We start from the raw sequence: 19,542 nt of genomic DNA on the forward strand, positions 1-19,542 counted from the left end.
CCCTCATAAAACTACAGTTTATTTAGGTAACAGAAGAATGATTGTCGTAAATAATATCCTCTAGATTGAAATAACCATCAAATTACTTCCCAAAGAAAACCATAAAGACGAGTCTTGTGAGTAAGGTAAATCTTTTAGGTAAATTCCACCGCGTTTCCAGTTTCTTCCTTTTGCCTTCTTTTTGCCAGAATCATGACTAGAGAATAGACCAAAAAATCTTGAGCTGCTGTGGCGCTATGATGAGTGATGACTGTGTTTACAGTTAATTCTTCGGCTTTAAAGATTTGATTTAATAATATTTCCTACCTGGCTATGTTTTTTTTTTTTTTTGGGGTGGAATTGGTATATTTTATTTTAAGCAAATAAGAATTCTCTTAAAACCTTCGTGCCTTTTATTACGAGTTTTTACTTAAATCGTTTTTAATTTTTGGGTTCTAAGAGAAAAAAACCAAACCCTCTTATTTGTTTTATGCAATTTGAATTAAGTTAAAATTACCTTTCCTAAATTTTAAATAAACCCTTCTCGCATGACATGGTAATATAAAATAGAAAAAATATATTATGAAGTCCTCAAAAAATTATACTACCTCTAGTCATAAATTTAAGAGCTAGTTGACTAATTTGAATATATTATAGAAATAAGTTAGATTATTTATTTATAATAAATAAATATTATTTTTTCTAAAATATCCTTACTAATCAAATTTATTGGTTAGAATTACTATTATTTCTTGAGAAAAAATGGATAAATATGAGAGACAGAGGATTGGGGGTCTTATATTTAGAATCAAAATAAAAATTACACTAAGTCTTATATTAAAGGCATGAGGTGGTAATTGATAAAAAATTTCAATAACAAATTAGCTTATTATGAAAGTTTTTTAATGATTACATTTATTATGTAATTTGAAGTGGCTTCGTTTGATCTACGGCAGATCAGGCCCCCAAACGCCACCAAGGGGAAAAAAAAAGATATAGATCAGGCCCAAAAAGGATTAGGAGATGGGAATTTTGTTTACATGCAACAATTAATATTAATTTTAATTATATTCATATTAACGAGGATAATAAAAGGATTAACTATCTACCAAAAAAAAAAAAAGGATTAACTATACACTATACAGGTTATGAGACTGAAATCCCATACTTGATCGTTGGGAGTTGGGACCTTCGCGCTCTCTCCAGAGGATACCATTCCGAATCTTGCCCTGTGGCGGTGGCGCCATGGCCGATCGTTTCTTTCCTAACGAAATGCCAAACTTCGTGGCAGAGACGGCTGTTGGGGGAACTTCCTCTCAAGAAGCAAGAGACTCACTCACGAATCTCCTCTCACTTCCTTACTCAACCTTCTCTGCGAATCTCGAAAAAGCAGCCTTGGACTTGAAAGAATCAGTATTCATAACGCTAGCCGTTTCATTTAGGTTTCATAGAAGTTGGTTCACTTTAGGTTTCATAGAATTTGGTGTATTGTTTTACGCCATCATCAAATGTGTCTGTTTTCCGTTCGATCTTAAGTAGGCACCATATAGTCTTTTTCCTTTGTGCAACTGCGGGTTGAGGCGATATGGTATTGCGAATTATGAGTTCAGAGAAATACTCACTAGATGCTTATGCTTTGTTTTGCTCAGGTTGTGAGGGAGACATGGGGATCGAGTGGGAAACGCGTGAAGGATTATACTCTGTACACGGGGGCTCTGGGGACAGCATACCTGCTATTTAAAGCTTATCAAGTTACGAAGAATAGCAATGATCTTAATTTATGCTCACAGATCATTAAGGCATGTGATTCTGGTTCGATGGATTCTAGGTACTCTCTCTCTCTATAAACATGTGTACTGTATACGTGTATCTTTTATTGTGTCGGGCTTTCAGGTCAAATTTCGAGCAAACTTTCGGACAGGAGGCATACATGAATTATTAAAGTAATATTTTGACAATCTCTGAGTGACCTTTTTCGTTAAAAACGAGTTCAATACTCAATACATCCATAAGCTAATGCTCAATAGATACCGAGTCTTAAAGTTGTATTTGGAAAGAGCTTAATGGTAGCAATTTTGGTATATTAGTAGAGATAAATTGAGCTTCGTTTTATTTGTTATTTTATGAGGTGTAGGCGAATCACATTCTTATGCGGACGCGCTGGTGTTTGTGCCCTTGGTGCTGTCATAGCTAAGCATATTGGGGATGAAAGGCTCCTTAACAATTACTTAGGACAATTCAAAAAGGTATTATTTTGTTATTTATTATCGGACCTAATCCTATTGTTAGTTTTTTCTTGATATCCAGATTTTAAACTGCTTTTAATTATTTTTCCCTTTAACAACAGATCAGACTGCCACATGATTTGCCTTATGAGCTACTGTATGGCCGAGCAGGGTATTTATGGGCTTGTTCGTTCTTAAACAAGCATATTGGTAAAGATACAATATCTACTACTGACATGGTAAGGCATATATGCCTCGTGATATTGTTCCTTTGGAATTAATTTTGGCAATGTCACCTTTTGCTTGCTGTTAAAATGGGTTAGCCTTTCGTAGAAATCAATCGCGGATGAAGTTATTGCAGCTGGCAGACAATTGGCCCGCGGTGGAAGATGTCCTCTGATGTATGAATGGCATGGAAAGAAATACTGGGGTGCTGCCCATGGCCTGGCAGGAATAATGTATGTTTTAATGGACTTGGAACTAAAGCCGGATGAGGTAGAAGATGTCAAGGGCACTCTACGGTACATGCTTAAAAATCGGTTCCCTAGTGGCAATTATCGCTCAAGTGAAGAAAACAACTCCGACCGTCTTGTGCATTGGTGTCATGGTGCTCCTGGTATCGCTCTGACTCTCGTAAAAGCAGCTGAGGTAATGTTTCTTAGTTTATCATATTCAATGCAAGTTGCATCTATTGGTCTAGAAGGAGAAAGAACTAATCATACTCTCCAGTTGCCCATGTTTGGCGCCTTATGATTTGATTGCAATATTGAAGGACTAGTAGTACTAAGTGCATATATGTCATTGAAATTGGAAAAAAACAAATGTTAGATGACATGACTTCAGCTAGTATTTGAAGTGTTCCTTTTTTTTTTCTTGGCATACAATTTATTTCCCACGGAAGGTGCAGTTCTCGTAAGTCCCAAATGAGGAAGTTATGGCCTTCTGGTTTCGTTTTTCGCTGCAACTTTTCTTGCTTCCATAGAGCAGATTACATGCATGAATGCTCAAATCTGCTTGTCAGAAATATAACATTTTCAAGATCTTTTCATTAAATTCTTAAACAATCATCAGGTTTTTGGGGACAAGGAATTTGTGCAGGCAGCAACAGATGCAGGGGAGGTAGTGTGGAATAGGGGTCTGCTTAAGCGAGTTGGGATCTGCCATGGCATCAGTGGGAACACCTACGTCTTTCTTTCTCTCTACCGTTTAACGGGGAATCCGGAGTACTTGTACAGGGCTAAAGCATTCGCTTGCTTTCTACTTGACAGAGCGCAAAAACTGATCTCTGAAGGAAAGATGCATGGAGGAGATCACCCTTATTCATTTTTTGAAGGTCTTGGAGGAATGGCTTATATCTTTCTAGACATGATCGATCCTAAAGTGGCAAAATTCCCAGCCTATGAACTTTAAGTTTCTTGATGCTTGTGTATATTGTTGAAAAGCGGAACACGGGATAAAAACCTTCGAGGTGGGTGAAGACGTGTTTACTCTGACCAACGACCAGCTCTATTAAATTTGAGAATTTATAACTTATTAACTGCGACTTTGAAGTGCAAGCTAAGGTAAGCAAGGGATAAAATGTGATTGGGTTATTTAAAACTTGTCCTTGGTTTTACGTTAATCTGGTGTTTATTTAAAACTTGTTACAACAATACTTAAACCAATTCCACAAGTTACCTCCCATCTTCTGCAAAGAAATCTACTTCAGTTGGACCTACGCTCTCTTTGGAAAGGAAAGCAAATAATTAGATAGGACTAGGAAATTCCTTTTATTACTACTTTTCTATTTTATCGCTCCCTTGGTATTTATTGAAATATCAAACCATATCAGGTTTTCATTTCGCGAGAGATTAACGTTACAAGACGTAGAAAAAAATTCACTTTAGCCTCAAAATAGAGAGGCCTGCGCATTTACTCAACGGGAGATCCCATGAAGCGAAATCATGCTGCGTCGACACATTTAGTCCGAAGTTGACATGGATTAACTTCTAAGCACCAAAAATTCTGACTTAAAGATAGGGTAAGAGGAATATTTCACACTTATAATTGTAGTCAACTATGCACAGCGATGTTGTCATAAAGAAGCTACATGAACTTAACCAAACAGTTGAACGTTTTATTAGCAGTTTCAATTCACAAAAGCCATAGACTCCTGCTAGCCTTCTACAACAGGACAAAAAGAGCTCTGGGCTGTCACAAGCAATTCTACCGCAGTTTATCAGAACATATTCTTCACTCTTATGGGACTTCATTTTACCTCCTTCGTGAGGTTTTGAAACAAGATGTGCATCAGAGGCTCCCGCTTAAGCCAAACCAACAAGTTTCTCACTGATCTCCCACACCCTGCGAGCCTTCTCTGCATCACTAGCCTCCTGTGACAGCTGGTTTTCAAATGAAGCAGAGGCCTTATTCCAGCTCCAGTAAACACCAGATTTTGTCAGGCTTGGATCACTCACGACCTGTATCAAAATCACAATGCAAGTCCATAAGAAAGAAATATTCTTGAACTCATTCAACCTAGAATCCCTCGAGTCTCAGTGTTGTTATTACCTGAGCAAGTCTCTTTCCTGCTTCATCTTCTGAGACATAGCCCTTAGTTATGTACTTTTGGAATGGAGGAAACAATAATCTGAACAATGGAATGTGTTCTCTGAACAAGCCGGTTGTGGCTATGCAACCCGGGTAAAGGGAAGCAAATGTGATCCCAGTTTCCTCATGGAATCTTCGGTGGAACTCTTGCATGGTGAGCATATTGCACACTTTGCTGTCCTTGTACGCCTTGGCGCCATCAAAATCTCCCCCATCAATCATGGCTGAACTGTTTAGTCCATTCAATCCACCTGCAAGTCCCCTCAAGTCACCGAGGTTTGCCTTAGGAGGCACGTTTCCAGCCAGTGTGTTTGTGTTTCCTGTTAAATTTACACAAATCAGAACCAAAATGCAGCAGATAATGATACTGACTATATATCAACTCTCAATAGATTAGACCTGTGATTGAGCCCACAATGATCAAGCGCTTTGAAGGATAATCAGATTTGTTCAAGTCCTCAAGCAGCAAGCGTGAAAGGAGAAAATGCCCCAAATGGTTTGTCCCAACACTGAGCTCAAAGCCTTCAGCAGTAAATGTAGGTTCCTTAGCAGTTGGCAAGTAAACTGCAGCATTGCAGACCAAAACATCCAGTGGTCTGCCCGATCGCCTGAAGTTATCAACAAATTGACGGACACTGTCAAGAGAAGCAAGGTCTAAGTGCATAATGGTGTAGTTTTCCTTAGAAATGCCAGCTGATTTGGCGGCTCTTTCGGCTTTGAGGAAGTCCCTGCAGGCCATAATCACATGCCATTTTCCTGTTTCAGCCAAAGCCTTAGCAGTAGCCAGACCCAATCCAGAGGAGGCACCAGTTACCACAACACTTCCCTTCCTCAGCGTTTTCTTGCCTTCAGGTGTAGCCTTGTTAACTGCTGGAGTTGTCGTAGCCGCTGTCTGGGCCCTCACAGTTCCTACATTTTGCTGTAATCCTCTCACAAAGAAGTTATGTTAGAACATTGCCCCAATAATTGACAGGGATATTTTTTACCAAAGCCCAAAAACTGATGTAGAATTGGTCATAATGATCCCAGATTTGAATTCTCCTACGTTTTAGAGAAAGTTACACTGTTATCTGGACCCAGATTCAAGATATAACGGGGTCCAACATGAAAGAGGTGGACCCACATTATCTCTTTCTTCATAATTAACAGAGTAACATTGTTCAAAATTTGAGAGGATCCCAATCCCATTATATTCCCCTGTAACAGTCCTGGTGTTGCCAGAAGTATCAGACTACGATTGTGTTTTGAGTTTTGACCCAATAATATATTACATCAGAAACTTCAGAAATATGTAGCGCTTAAAAAAAAAATACTTCACGTCGAATTAAATATGGAATTCAATTTATAACAGGAAATCAAATAATATACTCTGGAAAGAAATTTAAAACGTTCTAACGGAAAGTTTATGTTGCAGTACCTTGCATCTCAATGCAGAAGAGCTGAAGTCAGCTCTGAGATTATCGGATAATGAAAGCCCAAATAGGGATGAATCCTTGAGAGAGACACCAGCTTTTCCCTGAGAACACAAACCCAATTCTCAAAACCTCAGTTCCCTGTAAACACTCGGAAAAAGATGAGCTTTCAAGTGGGAATTCGAAGACAGACCTCTTTGGGAATGGAGAAAGCAGCGGGAACCAAGGAAGCAGCAGCCTGTAGAGCCATGTTAGACTTGGAGCTCAAATCTTATGAGACCAGGTGTTTTACAATATTCTCCCGAGCAATCTCCGAAGCTATGATATTTTACCAAATCAGGACGCGGAGTTATATAGTGAAGTGTCTCTTCTGGATAATGAGTGGATAAGATTGCTCGCAGAATGGCCACCTGCCACATCAATTCTAACCAACCAATAAAGATCCGAGTTTTAGATTTCTGATATTTTGTGTGTGGGAGTAACTGAGCATATTACTATATTTTATTAGAGTTTGGTGGGCAGGGTTATTTTGGTCCATCAACGTCGATGAGTATTTGTCACTCTCCGAAGTATGGGCCGGAAATATCAGAACGCAGAAGAAGATCAAGCGTAGTGGCACTACATTCCGGTCGATGCTACGGACAAACCTGGTTGCTCAGATCCCATGATCCAGTCATTCGTTTCCGCTCCCAGGACAAGCCAGAAAGTTTAGTTTTTACTCATGTTGAAAAAAAGGTTCACTACTTAAAAATTTTTTTATTTTTAAAATAAAATATCTCATTTTTATATGTGAGAGAATATATTTTTAATTTAGTTTATTGGGTATAAAGTATAAACCATGTTTATTTAACCTCTCAAACCTTTTTTCAGTTAAAATTGTCTCCGCGGAAAACATGCGAGCCCCACAGAAAACAAAAATAACAGCGTTTTAGAATGTAAAGACATGTGAGTTTATATTGTTAATTAAGAGTTCATTCTTTTTGTTAGAGGAACTAATTCAATTTAATAAAAAAGATTTAAAAGATTAAGTGGAGTTGTTTTTTTTTTCCTTCGGAGACTACATTCAGAACAGAATAAATTTTTCACAGATACATTTAAAATATATGTTTACAATTTCTGAAAATAGTACTCATGAAATTATTAATTAATTAATTCTGTTCTTTTTTGGGGATACAGAAAAAAAACAAAACGCGGCGACTTATCTAAGAGACTCTTTCAGAGGCAATTAATTAAATTAATTAAAAAGGTGTTTGGGTGAAAATCAAATCATAGTTTTAAAAATACTTTTATAATATACAAAATAAATATATAGAAAAATTTATCTTATTTCATAAAAAAAAATATTTTTTAAAAGTATTTTTAGGTATTATCAAACACCTCCTAAATTTTTTTGGCAGAACATGCTAAAGATTTGGAATCCAACGTCCATGGATGCAAGATGCCGGGTTAACGAAGGGGCTAGCCCAATCTGCTTCAGAAGCATAATAAGAGCAGCCCATGTACAATTCTAATGGATATGTGTAATAGAAAGTTTATAATTTCTCGACAGTGTCTCGAATAGGATTACATTCAATAGGAAAATACCTATACTCTAGTAAAAAAAAAAAACAAAGAAAGAAAGTTTGCAACTTTTTAATTTAACCCTATGATTTCAATCTTCTCTAAAGATGCAAAAAATAGATATCGGAAAGCTCTTCTTTGTGGGCATAATTCCAAATCTCAAGTCGGCCCGCTCATCTTTATTTTGATCGGTACTGACTTCTTGAATATTCTTTTAATTCCATTTTTCTTTTTTCTGATTTTTTTTTTTTTGTAATGTGGGTTCACTGTTGTCTTCTTTACTATTGATAGGAATATATTACATCTACAACCTATGATCGGAATCAAGGTTGAGTTTTTAGAATTGCTTGTGCCTCGTTCTTGTTAAATCACAATGACTTTTATCAAGAATGAAAATATTTATTTTTATCAACAATGAAAATAAAGTTAAAAGAACCGGCAATTTGGTTCAATAGAAAGGTTTTAATCAAGCTAGTAATCTTGAACCCCCCCCCCAAAAAAAAAAAAAAACAAATCAAGCTAGTAATCGCCAGCCTGCATCTAACACTGAAAAGTAGACTCATTCAACAAGAAACTGAATTTCATAACCAGACTCGAAGTGCGTGTAAAAGAATCTTCACCTGTAATTCAATAAACTTTTACCTTGCTTGTTCCTCTACATTTCCTGACTACATATATTCATTGGATTCTAAACTTCTGACGTAAACTTTTTCTTTTCTTTCTTATCTTTAGTAAACCTCTTTTTTTATTTTTCCATTTTCTACTCCACGCCTGATCAGATGGCAACCTAGCTCATCCAACAAGCACAAGAACATTCTAAAGGAAAAAAATAGTGGAACCCTGCCAATATTACAATTCCCCCCCACCCCCACAAGATCCGTCTGTACAATTGTTCTTGTGAGCTGACATCACAAACTCACCCCTATTGTCGTCACAGGTCACCTCTTATATCCGCAGTGGCAATCCAAAATTCTGAAAAGCTCGGATTTCCCCTCGAAGGCCAGCAGTTACCATCACCAGGCCCCAGGCTGACATGTTCTGATTAACCCCGTCTGAGATATCCACACTAACTCGAGGGCTTCGTCTCCTGGCAGCAAGAACAAGTTTTTCCTCCGGCCATGTTGCGGAAATTCTGTCGAAAAAATAACTGTTTGAAGCATTAGCTATAGTTCCCTGAAGTGAACCATTGTTGGCCCCTAATGCCTCATTACCAAAACATTCATCTACTGGGGTTGGGGGATGATTCGCGGATGAGACCTCGTCAGGGATACTATCAGTCCCGGTTTGTTCTCCAGATAAAGTATCTTGCATTTCCCATGCGTCACCCATGCCAGGCCAAGGAATAGCCACTGACACACCTCTACAATGAAAATGTTCATATGACTGTGTGATGTTGACACCTTTGGTTCTGTTGGGCCTGCAATTAGCTTCATTTTTCCACACATACACATGGGAATCCTCGCTTGCTGAGACTACATATTTTCCATTGGCTGTGAACGAGGCTAAAATTTGGCTATTCGTGTTACGAAACCCTGCATAAAACTTACATCAGTTAAAATGAAAATGAGTAAGCTTCAAACAGTAAACACATTACATGTTCCATTAAATGTGCTATTTTTTCACATCATGTCAACCTAAAGTAAGGTAAAGTCAATATTGTAGGATTTTGGTTTAAAAAAAAAAAAAGGTCAATATTGTAGGATTGACTGAAAGAGGCTCGACTTTCCGTAAGTAAGGGCAAGGGTCCAGATGAAATATAGTCAGGTTTTTCCACAGAGTAAACCAAAACGATGAAAGCAGTTTACAGAAATAGCATATTCACTTGTTACATTATTTTACTACACAAACTGTCTTCTCAAGTTATCAGTCTAACCTTTGAACTTATGAACCAGATCAACACCATCAACCAATCGAATTCGGGAATCAGCAGATGTTATGAGTAATTCTGATGAACTTCCTGGAGCAAACTGATAGGAAAAACAAGTTAGAAATTGTACGCATGGCTATCAGTCAATGCAAATAAACTATGATCAGGTACAACCTCCTTTCATTATTCTGTCTTCCATTTTAGTTTTTCAGATGGGACACCAACAAACGGGACAAATCACATAACAGCCGTGTAGTTCATTAAAATACCTGGAAGCCAGTAATTTTCTTGAGATTTGACTTCTTTTTTTTGTTCTGCAGCATAATCTCACTCTTCTGTTGCAATTTATTTTCTGAATGAAAATAAAAATAATAATCAATGGCCATAAAATCAGTAGAAGCAAGCATAGATGACCAAATAGAGTTAAAAAGAAAGCCGTACTACTGTACCAGATGTATTATACAAATGGCAGCTGCCCTTGTCTGAACCTACCAGTGCACCCTGCAAAAAAACCAATAAATATCACTGAATGACAATGCACTGGTTGGATTTCTTAGATCGCCAATATGGTGCATATTAACCTTGGACCAACCTGACCATCAGGTGTGTAGCAAGCAGCAGTGACCATCTCATGCAAATCAGTCCAATCAACAACTTGACGATCAGGAATACTCCATATACGAACCTTAGAATCCAAAGATCCGCTAATGAAGTATCTATCATCAACGGGATTAAACTGGATGCAAGTTACTGTGTCCGGCAAAAGACAGATTGTGGCAAAGCATATGATTAGCAAGGAACAAGATATGGGAAACAGAATAGCTTTCATTGCTAAAATTAACCACTCCTTTAGACAAGAAAGAACTATAACAAGATGTCCTATGTTTCAAAAGTATGACCAACTTTTTTGCACGGGCATATATGAGATTTACTTGTAATACGATAAACGTTTTAAGATGTCATAATTGCATCTACTCACCATAGTCACTGTGTGAAAAGACTTTCAAACAAGACTTGCTAGATAGATGCCACAGCCGCACAGTTTTATCCATTGAAGAGGAAAGCAGGTGCTGAGCAAAAGAGGAAAACACGCCGTTTTATGATAATAATTCAAAATTAAGGTAATTCCACAGCTACAACTCAGCGTCTAAATAAACACAGTTAAATCTCATTTTAAGATTTGTAATGAGATCTTCAGAATTCTGACATTACATTACACATTTCCAATTCAACTAGATCATCACAATGAAAGACACTCATCCGAGTCACCTAGACTGGCAATTCCCCAAATACGCGTCCCTCTTTAATCTGAAAATTTTCAAGTTGAGAATCAAATCATTTCTACCATCCCCGTACATGATGAATGAAGATCAGCCAATGAACAGTATCATAACCATGGATTTAGGTATGCTTACCACTCCTATAAAAATAATCTAACCTAAAAAGTGATGACAATCCTACTGTTAAGCTTCAAAAAAGATCAACCCACTATAGCATAGCCAACTCCAATTTGGTCAACATAAAAGAATCAACTAATTGATCATAATGCTGAGTTACAAACGGAAGCATCCAGAAAACACACACACACACACACACACACAGAGACACAGATATATATTGATAGAGACCAAGATAAAACAGTAGACAAGTAATGCTGAAACTGATATTAATCACACAAAAGGTTGGGTTCAATACAATATATAACTGGCACAGTTCACACAGGAAACAACAAAGGTCACTCAACTCACTAGCACACTAAAATACACACTGAAATACAAAGAAAATGATGAAGAAAGACTCTCTTCCTCCACCCCTCGCCTGGCATTCGAGAGGCCAGCACTCTCCTCACCAAACTCAGTCCAAAAAAAGTAAGTCCCGCTTCCACTGAGAACCCAACGAATATTAATACTCCAAAAAGTGATCCTCACAACCCCCAATACAACAGTTTCCTAGGTCAGGCCTATAGCCACCCTAGAGTAACTAATATGTTCAATAACTTTCTCTAAAAGACAATAAAGCTTGAGGCCAACGTCCAGGGTAGCAGAAAGTGATTTTACTCTTCCATGTATCTTGCTAATTTTACTTTTATAGGTCTGGTAAATAAAGCTGATTCTATCATTACCCTCCCCTAAAAGCTGCACCTTGTCCTCAAGGTGATAGGTGGCAAAACCATGAGTTACATGTTCATCTGTTTCAATAATCATGCCATTCTTCGTCAATCCTTGGGCGATATCTTCAACTTCTATGCCTGAAAATGCACTTCCATTTTCTTCATTGGCTCTTGAGAAAATTTGTAGCTGAATATCTGTTCTTTTGCTGACAAAACCACAAATTCTAGTTAGTCCCTCAATTTTGTCAGCATATTCCACCTGTCGGAAGCAATGGGCCATAAATAAAATTACTATATTCTGATAGATGGCCCTAAATGCGTCTAATTCATCACTAGCTTCAATTAGCAGCTTAAAAACAGCAGAGATATCTGAAGTATTATGCAGAACAGATGCAGACCTATCACCTCCAGCCACTTGAGCATTGAAAGTAATTATTAACACCCCTTGACTAGAAATTATGACAGCCCACACAATAATCTCCAGCACAAAAAACCTTTTACCCATTAACCAGAATCGAAGTCGAAGATGTATGGTCATTCTCCCTTGGTTCGGCCATAGCTCCCCAAAAAGACCCTTAACCCTGACCCACGTGTTACCGTCTTCAACACATAGTCCTTGCTCAGAGAAGTAAGTCAGAGGCAATATAAACTGATGGGAGACGTTGGGTGTACTGAATTCCTCATTAGAGCCATAGAATAGTTCGAAATCAGGGAGAGGTACAACTGAGATATTATGTAATAAAAATAGGCATCCATCTTCCTCTTCCCGAGTTTTCACTAACACAAGCTGAATTTTCTGGTTAAACCAGAATATAACTTCTACCAGAACAAAACGCACCTGGACCCTCCTTAGTGTTTTGAAGTTCTCGAATGCGAAGGCCCAATAATCTGTCTCTTCAGAAGTCTCAATAACCCAGAAAATTTCTCTACGTAAACCCAAAATCTCCAAATCATGAGCCTCTGATTTGTTTCCTATAGGGCCAGTCAACCCGTTAATCCCAGAACATGCAGCACCAGAATAAGCAAGTGGGGTGGAGTGAATTTTTTGTTTCCCAAGCTTCCAATATGTATCGTCGGTATTTGTACAGAAGAGACATTGCTGTACATCGCTAAAACCTCCGAAACTAGAACATACGAATTTGCAGAATTTCTTGTAGGCACCAAGGGTTGTTTTAGTAGGAAAGAAAGTCGCCTCTGTTTCAACGCCTTCCACCCCTGTATTCAGACTGCCCTTGGCTGGTTCCCAAAAGCGCAATGGAAATGTTCCCGTCAATCTATTTGAAGATGAGTTGGATTGCGGCGTTATGGATTGAAGGCTTTGGGCTACTTTAAAGCCCAAGCCCATCTTCCTCTTAATAACTCTGAAATCAGTTGGTGTATGCGACTGGGTCATTCCCCTCTCATAATGTAAGAAGATATTGGGCCCAATTTTACCTATTTTTGGGCTTCCACTACAAGCAATTAGCTTAACCCGATCCAGTCTCCACTTGCTTTTCACCCTACCTTTGCTGTTTCCTCTCTCTCCTGTGTTTAACGACCAGTTTTGGGGCCGTTGGTTTCTGCCGTCTTGACTGAATTCGAATGACGACTCCCCTTGTGCGAAACGTTCAAACGCATCATTGTTTGCATGCCCTACTACTGCCACCTTCTCCTTCGTCTCCCGCATCTTACTTTTGCCCAAAGAAATTGGTATCTTAATTTGTTTTCCAGCCGCTGCAAGTTTTTCTCCCTCTTGCTCATCATCATTTTGCTTCTCATCTTCCTTCTCAACATCTTCTTGCATTTTTCCTTCTAACTGAAAATCTTCAACAACGTCTCGCAAGGTCTTAAGAGTCAACGGTTTCAACTCTGCCTTTAGCTTCTTTCTTCGTCGCTTATCATATTTCCAGTATTTTTTCCTCTTCTCAAGATTATAGGTTCGTGTCTCCTTCTCAGTCGCTTTTGCTGCAGCGGCACCCATTTGTTGAGTTTCGATGGAACTGCTTATCATTATTTTGGTAGCTTGTGAGACTTGAGAACCTTCGTGTATCAGCCTTTCTTTTGGATGGTTGCTGAAAACTTCTTCAAGCTCCTCTCTTTCGGAAAAAGGTTGAAACTTTATTAGTTGTTCAGCCTTCAGTTCTTTCCCTACTTTATTCTCGGTTGTGGCTTCCTCTGGGCTTATGAAATCACTTCTTTTAACATCAAAGGACTTTGGTGCCGTTATAAGCTGCAACTCAGGTTGATCTTTTTCAATCTTCTCTTCAAGTGAAAAAGGCGCCAACTTAAATTGTTGCTGAATAGTAGGCTCTTCCTGTCCCTCTTCTTGCTCATCTGATTTCTTCTTGTCTTCTTTCTCTTCTATTACCCCATCTTCAACTTCCCTTTTTGTCTCTGAGTTTTCCTCTGCTTCCACAAACTTATTCCCTTCATTTCCTTTTTGTAGCTCTTGTTTAGTAGAGAACCTTTTTATTATCTCCCTTTTGAGCTCACTCCAGCTTTGTATGGTTGCTTGGGTGTCAAACCAAATAAGCCAGTCCATAGCTTTTCCCCAAAGACATGCCACAGCAACCTCCAACTTTTCATCCTCTGCGATGAAGTTGTTTAGGAAATATTTTTCCACATGACAGAGCCATGCAAAGGGATCCTCTCCGTAGAAAAAAGGTAGTGTTTTGTACCATCTTTCATCCTTCACCACCATTCTTCCTACCTACAGCCCTAAGATCTCACTGCTCTGATACCAAAATGATAGAGACCAAGATAAAACAGTAGACAAGTAATGCTGAAACTGATATTAATCACACAAAAGGTTGGGTTCAATACAATATATAACTGGCACAGTTCACACAGGAAACAACAAAGGTCACTCAACTCACTAGCACACTAAAATACACACTGAAATACAAAGAAAATGATGAAGAAAGACTCTCTTCCTCCACCCCTCGCCTGGCATTCGAGAGGCCAGCACTCTCCTCACCAAACTCAGTCCAAAAAAGTAAGTCCCGCTTCCACTGAGAACCCAACGAATATTAATACTCCAAAAAGTGATCCTCACAACCCCCAATACAACAGTTTCCTAGGTCAGGCCTATAGCCACCCTAGAGTAACTAATATGTTCAATAACTTTCTCTAAAAGACAATAAAGCTTGAGGCCAACGTCCAGGGTAGCAGAAAGTGATTTTACTCTTCCATGTATCTTGCTAATTTTACTTTTATAGGTCTGGTAAATAAAGCTGATTCTATCATATATTGAGCTGAGTACTTTCCCCTTTATAGCAGCAACATTCAGTTCCATTTTTATCATAACCATATCAAGCCATTCACTAAATTAACAGCTCATAATCTGGAGATATCCATATGGTTTCACTATCAACATTAGTTCTTAATAATATAATACAAAAGACAAACAGTTAAAGTATCATAATAAGGCATAACACCATCTATCCAAAATAACATAACTTGCCCATCTGAATTGTGCATTGATAAAACCTTTTCTAGAAGATGCCAAGCCCTGGGGAAAATAAATCTTCCTACTGCTATCAATCAAGGAATAAGACTTAAGACTGCAATTTTATCCAAAATAAACATTATTGAGACTGCAAAAAAATTACTCAGAACTGTAATTACTACAACGACTAAAGCAGCAGTGCTAGATTGTGTACAAATACCATCCTTGTCTTCTTCAAATTTAGCAATAACATCAGAGGCACTATAATAAGGGTAATAGTCTCAACCAAACCCCTATCTAAAGTAAATTTTAGTGAATGTATTTCAGCATTAACATGAAAAAAATGCAACTAGATAGCAGTACATAACAATATTCTAATGCAACTAAAAATCCATAAGCTGTCCCTCGCTGCAAGGTTTTATGAGTGTATACACAATGTCTAATTCATCAACTAATTTCATACAAGACTGAATAGCTCTAAGATATATTCAGATATTGAACACATTGTTGGAATTTACATTTATTATATCAGCTAACCTGAGATTTGGACCAAGATAGATCAAGTACATCATCATCATGACCTTGGAATGTGCAAATAGGTTTTTCAGTTAGTCCAAACATAGTTTCTGGCACCACTAACTGGTCCAAGCTCAATGATTTTCTGCTGATGGATGACCTCCCCCTTCTCTTTGTCTCTGGATGGCTAGGAGATAGCAGGGTTGGTTCAGTGCATGCATTCATAACAAATAACGTATTCATATTCCCGTGGCCAGGTTTCTCCATTAGCAGCTCCGCCTTCTTCTCCGACTCCACAACTTGCCACACATGAATTACACGATCCTCACCTGCACTAGCAAGATATTTCCCGTCCAAACTAAACTTAATGCTCCATATAGATCCATTATGAGCCTGTATCTCCTGGCTTTTATAGAGTGCAGTAACCTCTTTACATGACTTTCCATACTGCCTGACCCGTACTCTTTCAGGTCCATGTAAACAAGCATCTTGGCTTTCATCTGTAGCAGAACTTGACCTCCGCCCACCCTTTTCTGACGAGTTATCCCTTTCATCACTACTCCTTCTGTCCTTGTAACCCGTCATACTGCTAGCAACACTCTTTATACTCTTAAACCAACCCCCTTTCTTCTTTATCTTCGTACCACCTCCACTACCGCCATTTGCAGTAACATTTGCATTTGAATCCCTATTGTCCTTGTTACCCTCCCCGAAATTTTGTCGTCTCATCAACTCTAGAACAATTGGTGAATGTCCCACTGTCATCTCAAACTCCTCCATGGTCAACTGCCTTCCAGTTCCCACTTCCTTTAATTTGTCCAACGTTCCGTCTTCCCTAATCTCATTGACTACAAATTCTTTCCCATTATCGAGATCTCTTATGGTGCACACCTGTTCACCAGCCCTGTCAAGTCCATTACAGTTCGCACCCTCCTCCACTTCCACCTCCCCACGACCTGCATTCTCCAAAACTGGCTCCACAGAAAACTGGCCGAAATCCACGCTCAAGTTCGAGTAGCCACTTCGGATTTCACCTAACCTTCTGTAATTTTTCCCTGAAGGAGGCTTACTGGGGAAGGCGGCATTAGCAATCGGGGATCCGCTGCCATTGCCGCACCTCGACTTAACGATTTGATTACGGCAATTTACATATGAGCCATTCTCTGAAGTGGCCGAGCGAATAGAAAGAATTGAAGAACAAGAAGAAGTAGACTTATTATGCCGACGACGAGACTGACCAGTACACTCTTGCCAGTCACCGAGATCCGTGCCACCGTCGGATTTCGATCGGGATATGCCGGCGGTGCAACCAGAAGTTTCACCATGTTTTTGGCGACTCAAGTGATCGGTAAAAGCCGATCGGCCAAACTCTCCATCGGCTATTTCTCTAAGATCATCGGCAGAAGCAGCCTTCCCCCGTGACAATGACGGGTCGCCGGCGAGACCCATCTCGCGAAGAAGACGGGTCCGGCGTTCAGAAACCGACGATGGTTGGGAGATCCAAACATCGTACTTGCACATGGCTTCAGGGAATTTGGGTACGGGGAAGGGTTGGCCCGAACCATAATTGGGAGAGTTGGGACTGGAGCCATTGTAGTTGTCGTCGTCATCGGAGTTGGAAGTGGAGCAGGAGCAAGAGGACGAAACTAGACGGTCATTAGACTCGTAGAAGCGCTCTTCTTCGTCTTCTTCGTCCCTTGCTTTGCTCATTGTTTATTGGGCATTCCCATCTCAATGAAAATGCCCAGAAAACAAGCGGGTCGGACCAGGATTCTCAAGGTGATATTATTCCTCAGAAACTATAGCGCTCAAGTTCAATCTGGAGAACGTAAATGGAAAAACCGAGGCGATCAGACAAAGAAGGACATGAATCTACGAGAGGTTTTGGATTAGAAATCAGATCCAATGAGAGCGAGGGGCGAGGGACTGGAACGAAGCCCTATGCCGGGGTGTGTTGGTGTTGGGGAATTGGAGTTCGCCAAACATTGTTTTGCTTTTGTTTATGAGAGAGAGAATGTGAAGGACGTCGTCGTCCTCTTCTTTCCAAATTCCAATAGAAAATGTCTGAGAAACTGGAAACGAAGAAATTTCTTCTGGTTCTTTGGATGAAGATGAAAAATAAAATAAAGAAGAAGGAGCAGTAAATTCCTTTACATGACACAGATTCGTCATATTTTATTGTTACCGCCAAATTGCCAATTGCTTTTTAGTTGATTGCAATTATAAATCTATTGTTATGCTTAGCTTGTAAGTTCTTACTGTTTCAGAGGAACTCGTAACTTTAACCGATTCTCGTCATTACAATATAACTGATGTTTGGAAACTTCAGGGTTAAAAAGTACGAGCAACGAGCATGTACGGCGAATCCAGCAAGGAGACCCGCGCTAATTTCAACTTTTCGTTAATTATATTTTATTTTAAAAAATATAAATGCAGGGGTTGACGGCAAACAAAAATGTAAATTTTGTAGAAAATTGCATATTTTATCATAATATAAAATTTATAAAACAAAAACATGCATTATTTGTAGGTCATGAAGATTATTACTCATTTTATTTCATAGGTAAGCACAACACTTGCAGTCTGATTTTTTTTTTCTATTGAGTATAATGCTAGTAAAATAATAATATTCGCATATTCAATTTGTATATGATATATTAATTCGGTAAAGAAAAACGAGAATAGACTTTTGTATATTGCAGAGAAGTATTTAAATTATTTTGAGACAAATAGTCTCACGTCAATAAGGAAAAACGAGTGAAGAAATATTTTCGTCAAAGATAAAAGAATATCATCTATTGTTTCATTATTTATGTTTTGCATGTAATATAGTGAGTGGCATCTTTCATTTTGATATTGAAAAGATAATATTTGATGGGAGAAACCATGATATTTAGACGGCATTATGCATATGGCCTTTTCTATTAGCATCTCCATTAGCATATTATTCGTTAACCATTAAATAGAACTAGTACTATGCACAATAATAATCCAAATCACAACAAAAACCTTTATTTTTTTTACTGCAAGTTTTATTAACTAATAGTCATTAATATAAGACTTAATCAGAGAGCTGATGTTAGTCTTATATGTAAGACCTAATTTATATATTTATCAATTTTTTCTAAATCAACTTTATTGATATTTCCCTAACAATAATCAAATAGAAAAGGAAATAAGGGAATTAAAAAATAGGGAGAATTACAATGAGGTCCAAAGTAAGGAAAACAATTAAAAAATAAGTCCCAAAGGTTGTCATTATCACTATAAGACTTGTCATTATAAGCTGTTGAAGTTGTTATTGGGACATTTTGATAATTATTTCTTTTCTGTGAGACTTGATTGTAATTATCCCTAAAAAATATGCTTCGGGTGTGTTAGAAACAATATATTATATTAATTAATTTAATTAATATTTTTAACCTATTCAAATTAGTTGAGTAGGTCTTATATTGAGGATACGAGGAGTAATAGGATTAACATTGTATACTTTTGTTGCGTTTCGATTAGTTATTTTTACCATGGCTTCATTCTGATAATGGATCTGCTTGTAATTTTGTGGTTGTTGATAATAGTATATGTATTCGTTGGCAAAAAAAAAAAAAACAATCTAAATCGCAACCAAAATTTCAGAGACGGCGTCTTGAAATATGATAGCCCATTCACACTTGAGTTAGCAAATATGTAATCCAAATTCCAAATGTGAATTATATTATGGACACACTTGACAAGGACACGCAAAGAGCAATCAAGGCGTGACTAATGCGTCTCCCACTTGTTACCAGTAAATATGACAAATTGTGATAGGCATGGTTTTTTGTCAAAATTGATGGGATTAATGATATAAATTTAACATA

General features: G+C 38.2%; 3 protein-coding genes across 6 annotated transcripts; 1 reads left to right on the top strand and 2 right to left on the bottom strand.

Moving 5' to 3' along the window:
* Nucleotides 1–1,140: 1,140 nt before the first annotated feature.
* On the top strand, nt 1,141–3,825 carry LOC114736271 (lanC-like protein GCR2). Of its 3 annotated transcripts, none has more exons than XM_028924052.1 (6): nt 1,141–1,392; nt 1,629–1,807; nt 2,108–2,225; nt 2,327–2,443; nt 2,538–2,852; nt 3,276–3,825. In XM_028924052.1, the coding sequence occupies exons 1-6, from the start codon at nt 1,225–1,227 to the stop codon at nt 3,612–3,614; spliced, it is 1,236 nt and encodes a 411-aa protein (XP_028779885.1). In that variant the 5' UTR covers nt 1,141–1,224; the 3' UTR covers nt 3,615–3,825. The 3 variants fall into 3 exon arrangements, with proteins under 3 accessions (XP_028779885.1, XP_028779887.1, XP_028779886.1); XM_028924054.1 differs by having other exon boundaries at nt 3,303–3,825; XM_028924053.1 differs by having other exon boundaries at nt 2,114–2,225.
* Nucleotides 3,826–4,213: 388 nt separating this feature from the next.
* On the bottom strand, nt 4,214–8,311 carry LOC114736295 (protochlorophyllide reductase, chloroplastic). 2 transcript variants are annotated; one of them, XM_028924087.1, is made up of 6 exons: nt 8,305–8,311; nt 6,399–6,432; nt 6,211–6,309; nt 5,193–5,712; nt 4,755–5,113; nt 4,214–4,663 (listed from the first exon to the last, which is right to left on the bottom strand). In XM_028924087.1, exons 4-6 carry the CDS (start codon nt 5,530–5,532, stop codon nt 4,508–4,510), a joined length of 855 nt encoding a protein of 284 aa, XP_028779920.1. In that variant the 5' UTR covers nt 5,533–5,712; nt 6,211–6,309; nt 6,399–6,432; nt 8,305–8,311; the 3' UTR covers nt 4,214–4,507. The 2 variants fall into 2 exon arrangements, with proteins under 2 accessions (XP_028779920.1, XP_028779919.1); XM_028924086.1 differs by lacking the exon at nt 8,305–8,311 and having other exon boundaries at nt 6,399–6,520.
* A 16-nt stretch (nt 8,312–8,327) lies between these two features.
* LOC114736289 (WD repeat-containing protein 44) lies at nt 8,328–17,557 on the bottom strand. The gene is made up of 7 exons (XM_028924078.1): nt 15,707–17,557; nt 10,612–10,702; nt 10,225–10,382; nt 10,082–10,133; nt 9,902–9,984; nt 9,639–9,732; nt 8,328–9,297 (listed from the first exon to the last, which is right to left on the bottom strand). The coding sequence occupies exons 1-7, from the start codon at nt 17,393–17,395 to the stop codon at nt 8,711–8,713; spliced, it is 2,754 nt and encodes a 917-aa protein (XP_028779911.1). The 5' UTR covers nt 17,396–17,557; the 3' UTR covers nt 8,328–8,710.
* Nucleotides 17,558–19,542: the final 1,985 nt, after the last annotated feature.

Source organism: Neltuma alba, unplaced genomic scaffold, assembly GCF_004799145.2.
Source record: "Neltuma alba isolate B1F8T4 unplaced genomic scaffold, ASM479914v2 tig00013325_pilon, whole genome shotgun sequence".
Taxonomy (NCBI): domain Eukaryota; kingdom Viridiplantae; phylum Streptophyta; class Magnoliopsida; order Fabales; family Fabaceae; genus Neltuma; species Neltuma alba.

Excerpts from the sequence above, each read along its gene's own strand:
- LOC114736271 (XM_028924052.1), top strand. The coding sequence starts at position 1,225 with ATGGCCGATCGTTTCTTTCCTAACGAAATGCCAAACTTCGTGGCAGAG. Across the intron at positions 1,808-2,107 it reads TCTGGTTCGATGGATTCTAG|GTGTAGGCGAATCACATTCT; the intron begins GTACTCTCTCTC and ends TTATTTTATGAG. Across the intron at positions 2,853-3,275 it reads CTCTCGTAAAAGCAGCTGAG|GTTTTTGGGGACAAGGAATT; the intron begins GTAATGTTTCTT and ends AACAATCATCAG.
- LOC114736295 (XM_028924086.1), bottom strand. The coding sequence starts at position 6,455 with ATGGCTCTACAGGCTGCTGCTTCCTTGGTTCCCGCTGCTTTCTCCATT. Across the intron at positions 6,310-6,398 it reads CTTTCTCCATTCCCAAAGAG|GGAAAAGCTGGTGTCTCTCT; the intron begins GTCTGTCTTCGA and ends TTGTGTTCTCAG. Across the intron at positions 4,664-4,754 it reads CAGGAAAGAGACTTGCTCAG|GTCGTGAGTGATCCAAGCCT; the intron begins GTAATAACAACA and ends ATTTTGATACAG.
- LOC114736289 (XM_028924078.1), bottom strand. The coding sequence starts at position 17,395 with ATGAGCAAAGCAAGGGACGAAGAAGACGAAGAAGAGCGCTTCTACGAG. Across the intron at positions 10,134-10,224 it reads GCTACACACCTGATGGTCAG|GGTGCACTGGTAGGTTCAGA; the intron begins GTTGGTCCAAGG and ends GTTTTTTTGCAG. Across the intron at positions 9,298-9,638 it reads TCTGGTTCATAAGTTCAAAG|GGTTTCGTAACACGAATAGC; the intron begins GTTAGACTGATA and ends AGTTTTATGCAG.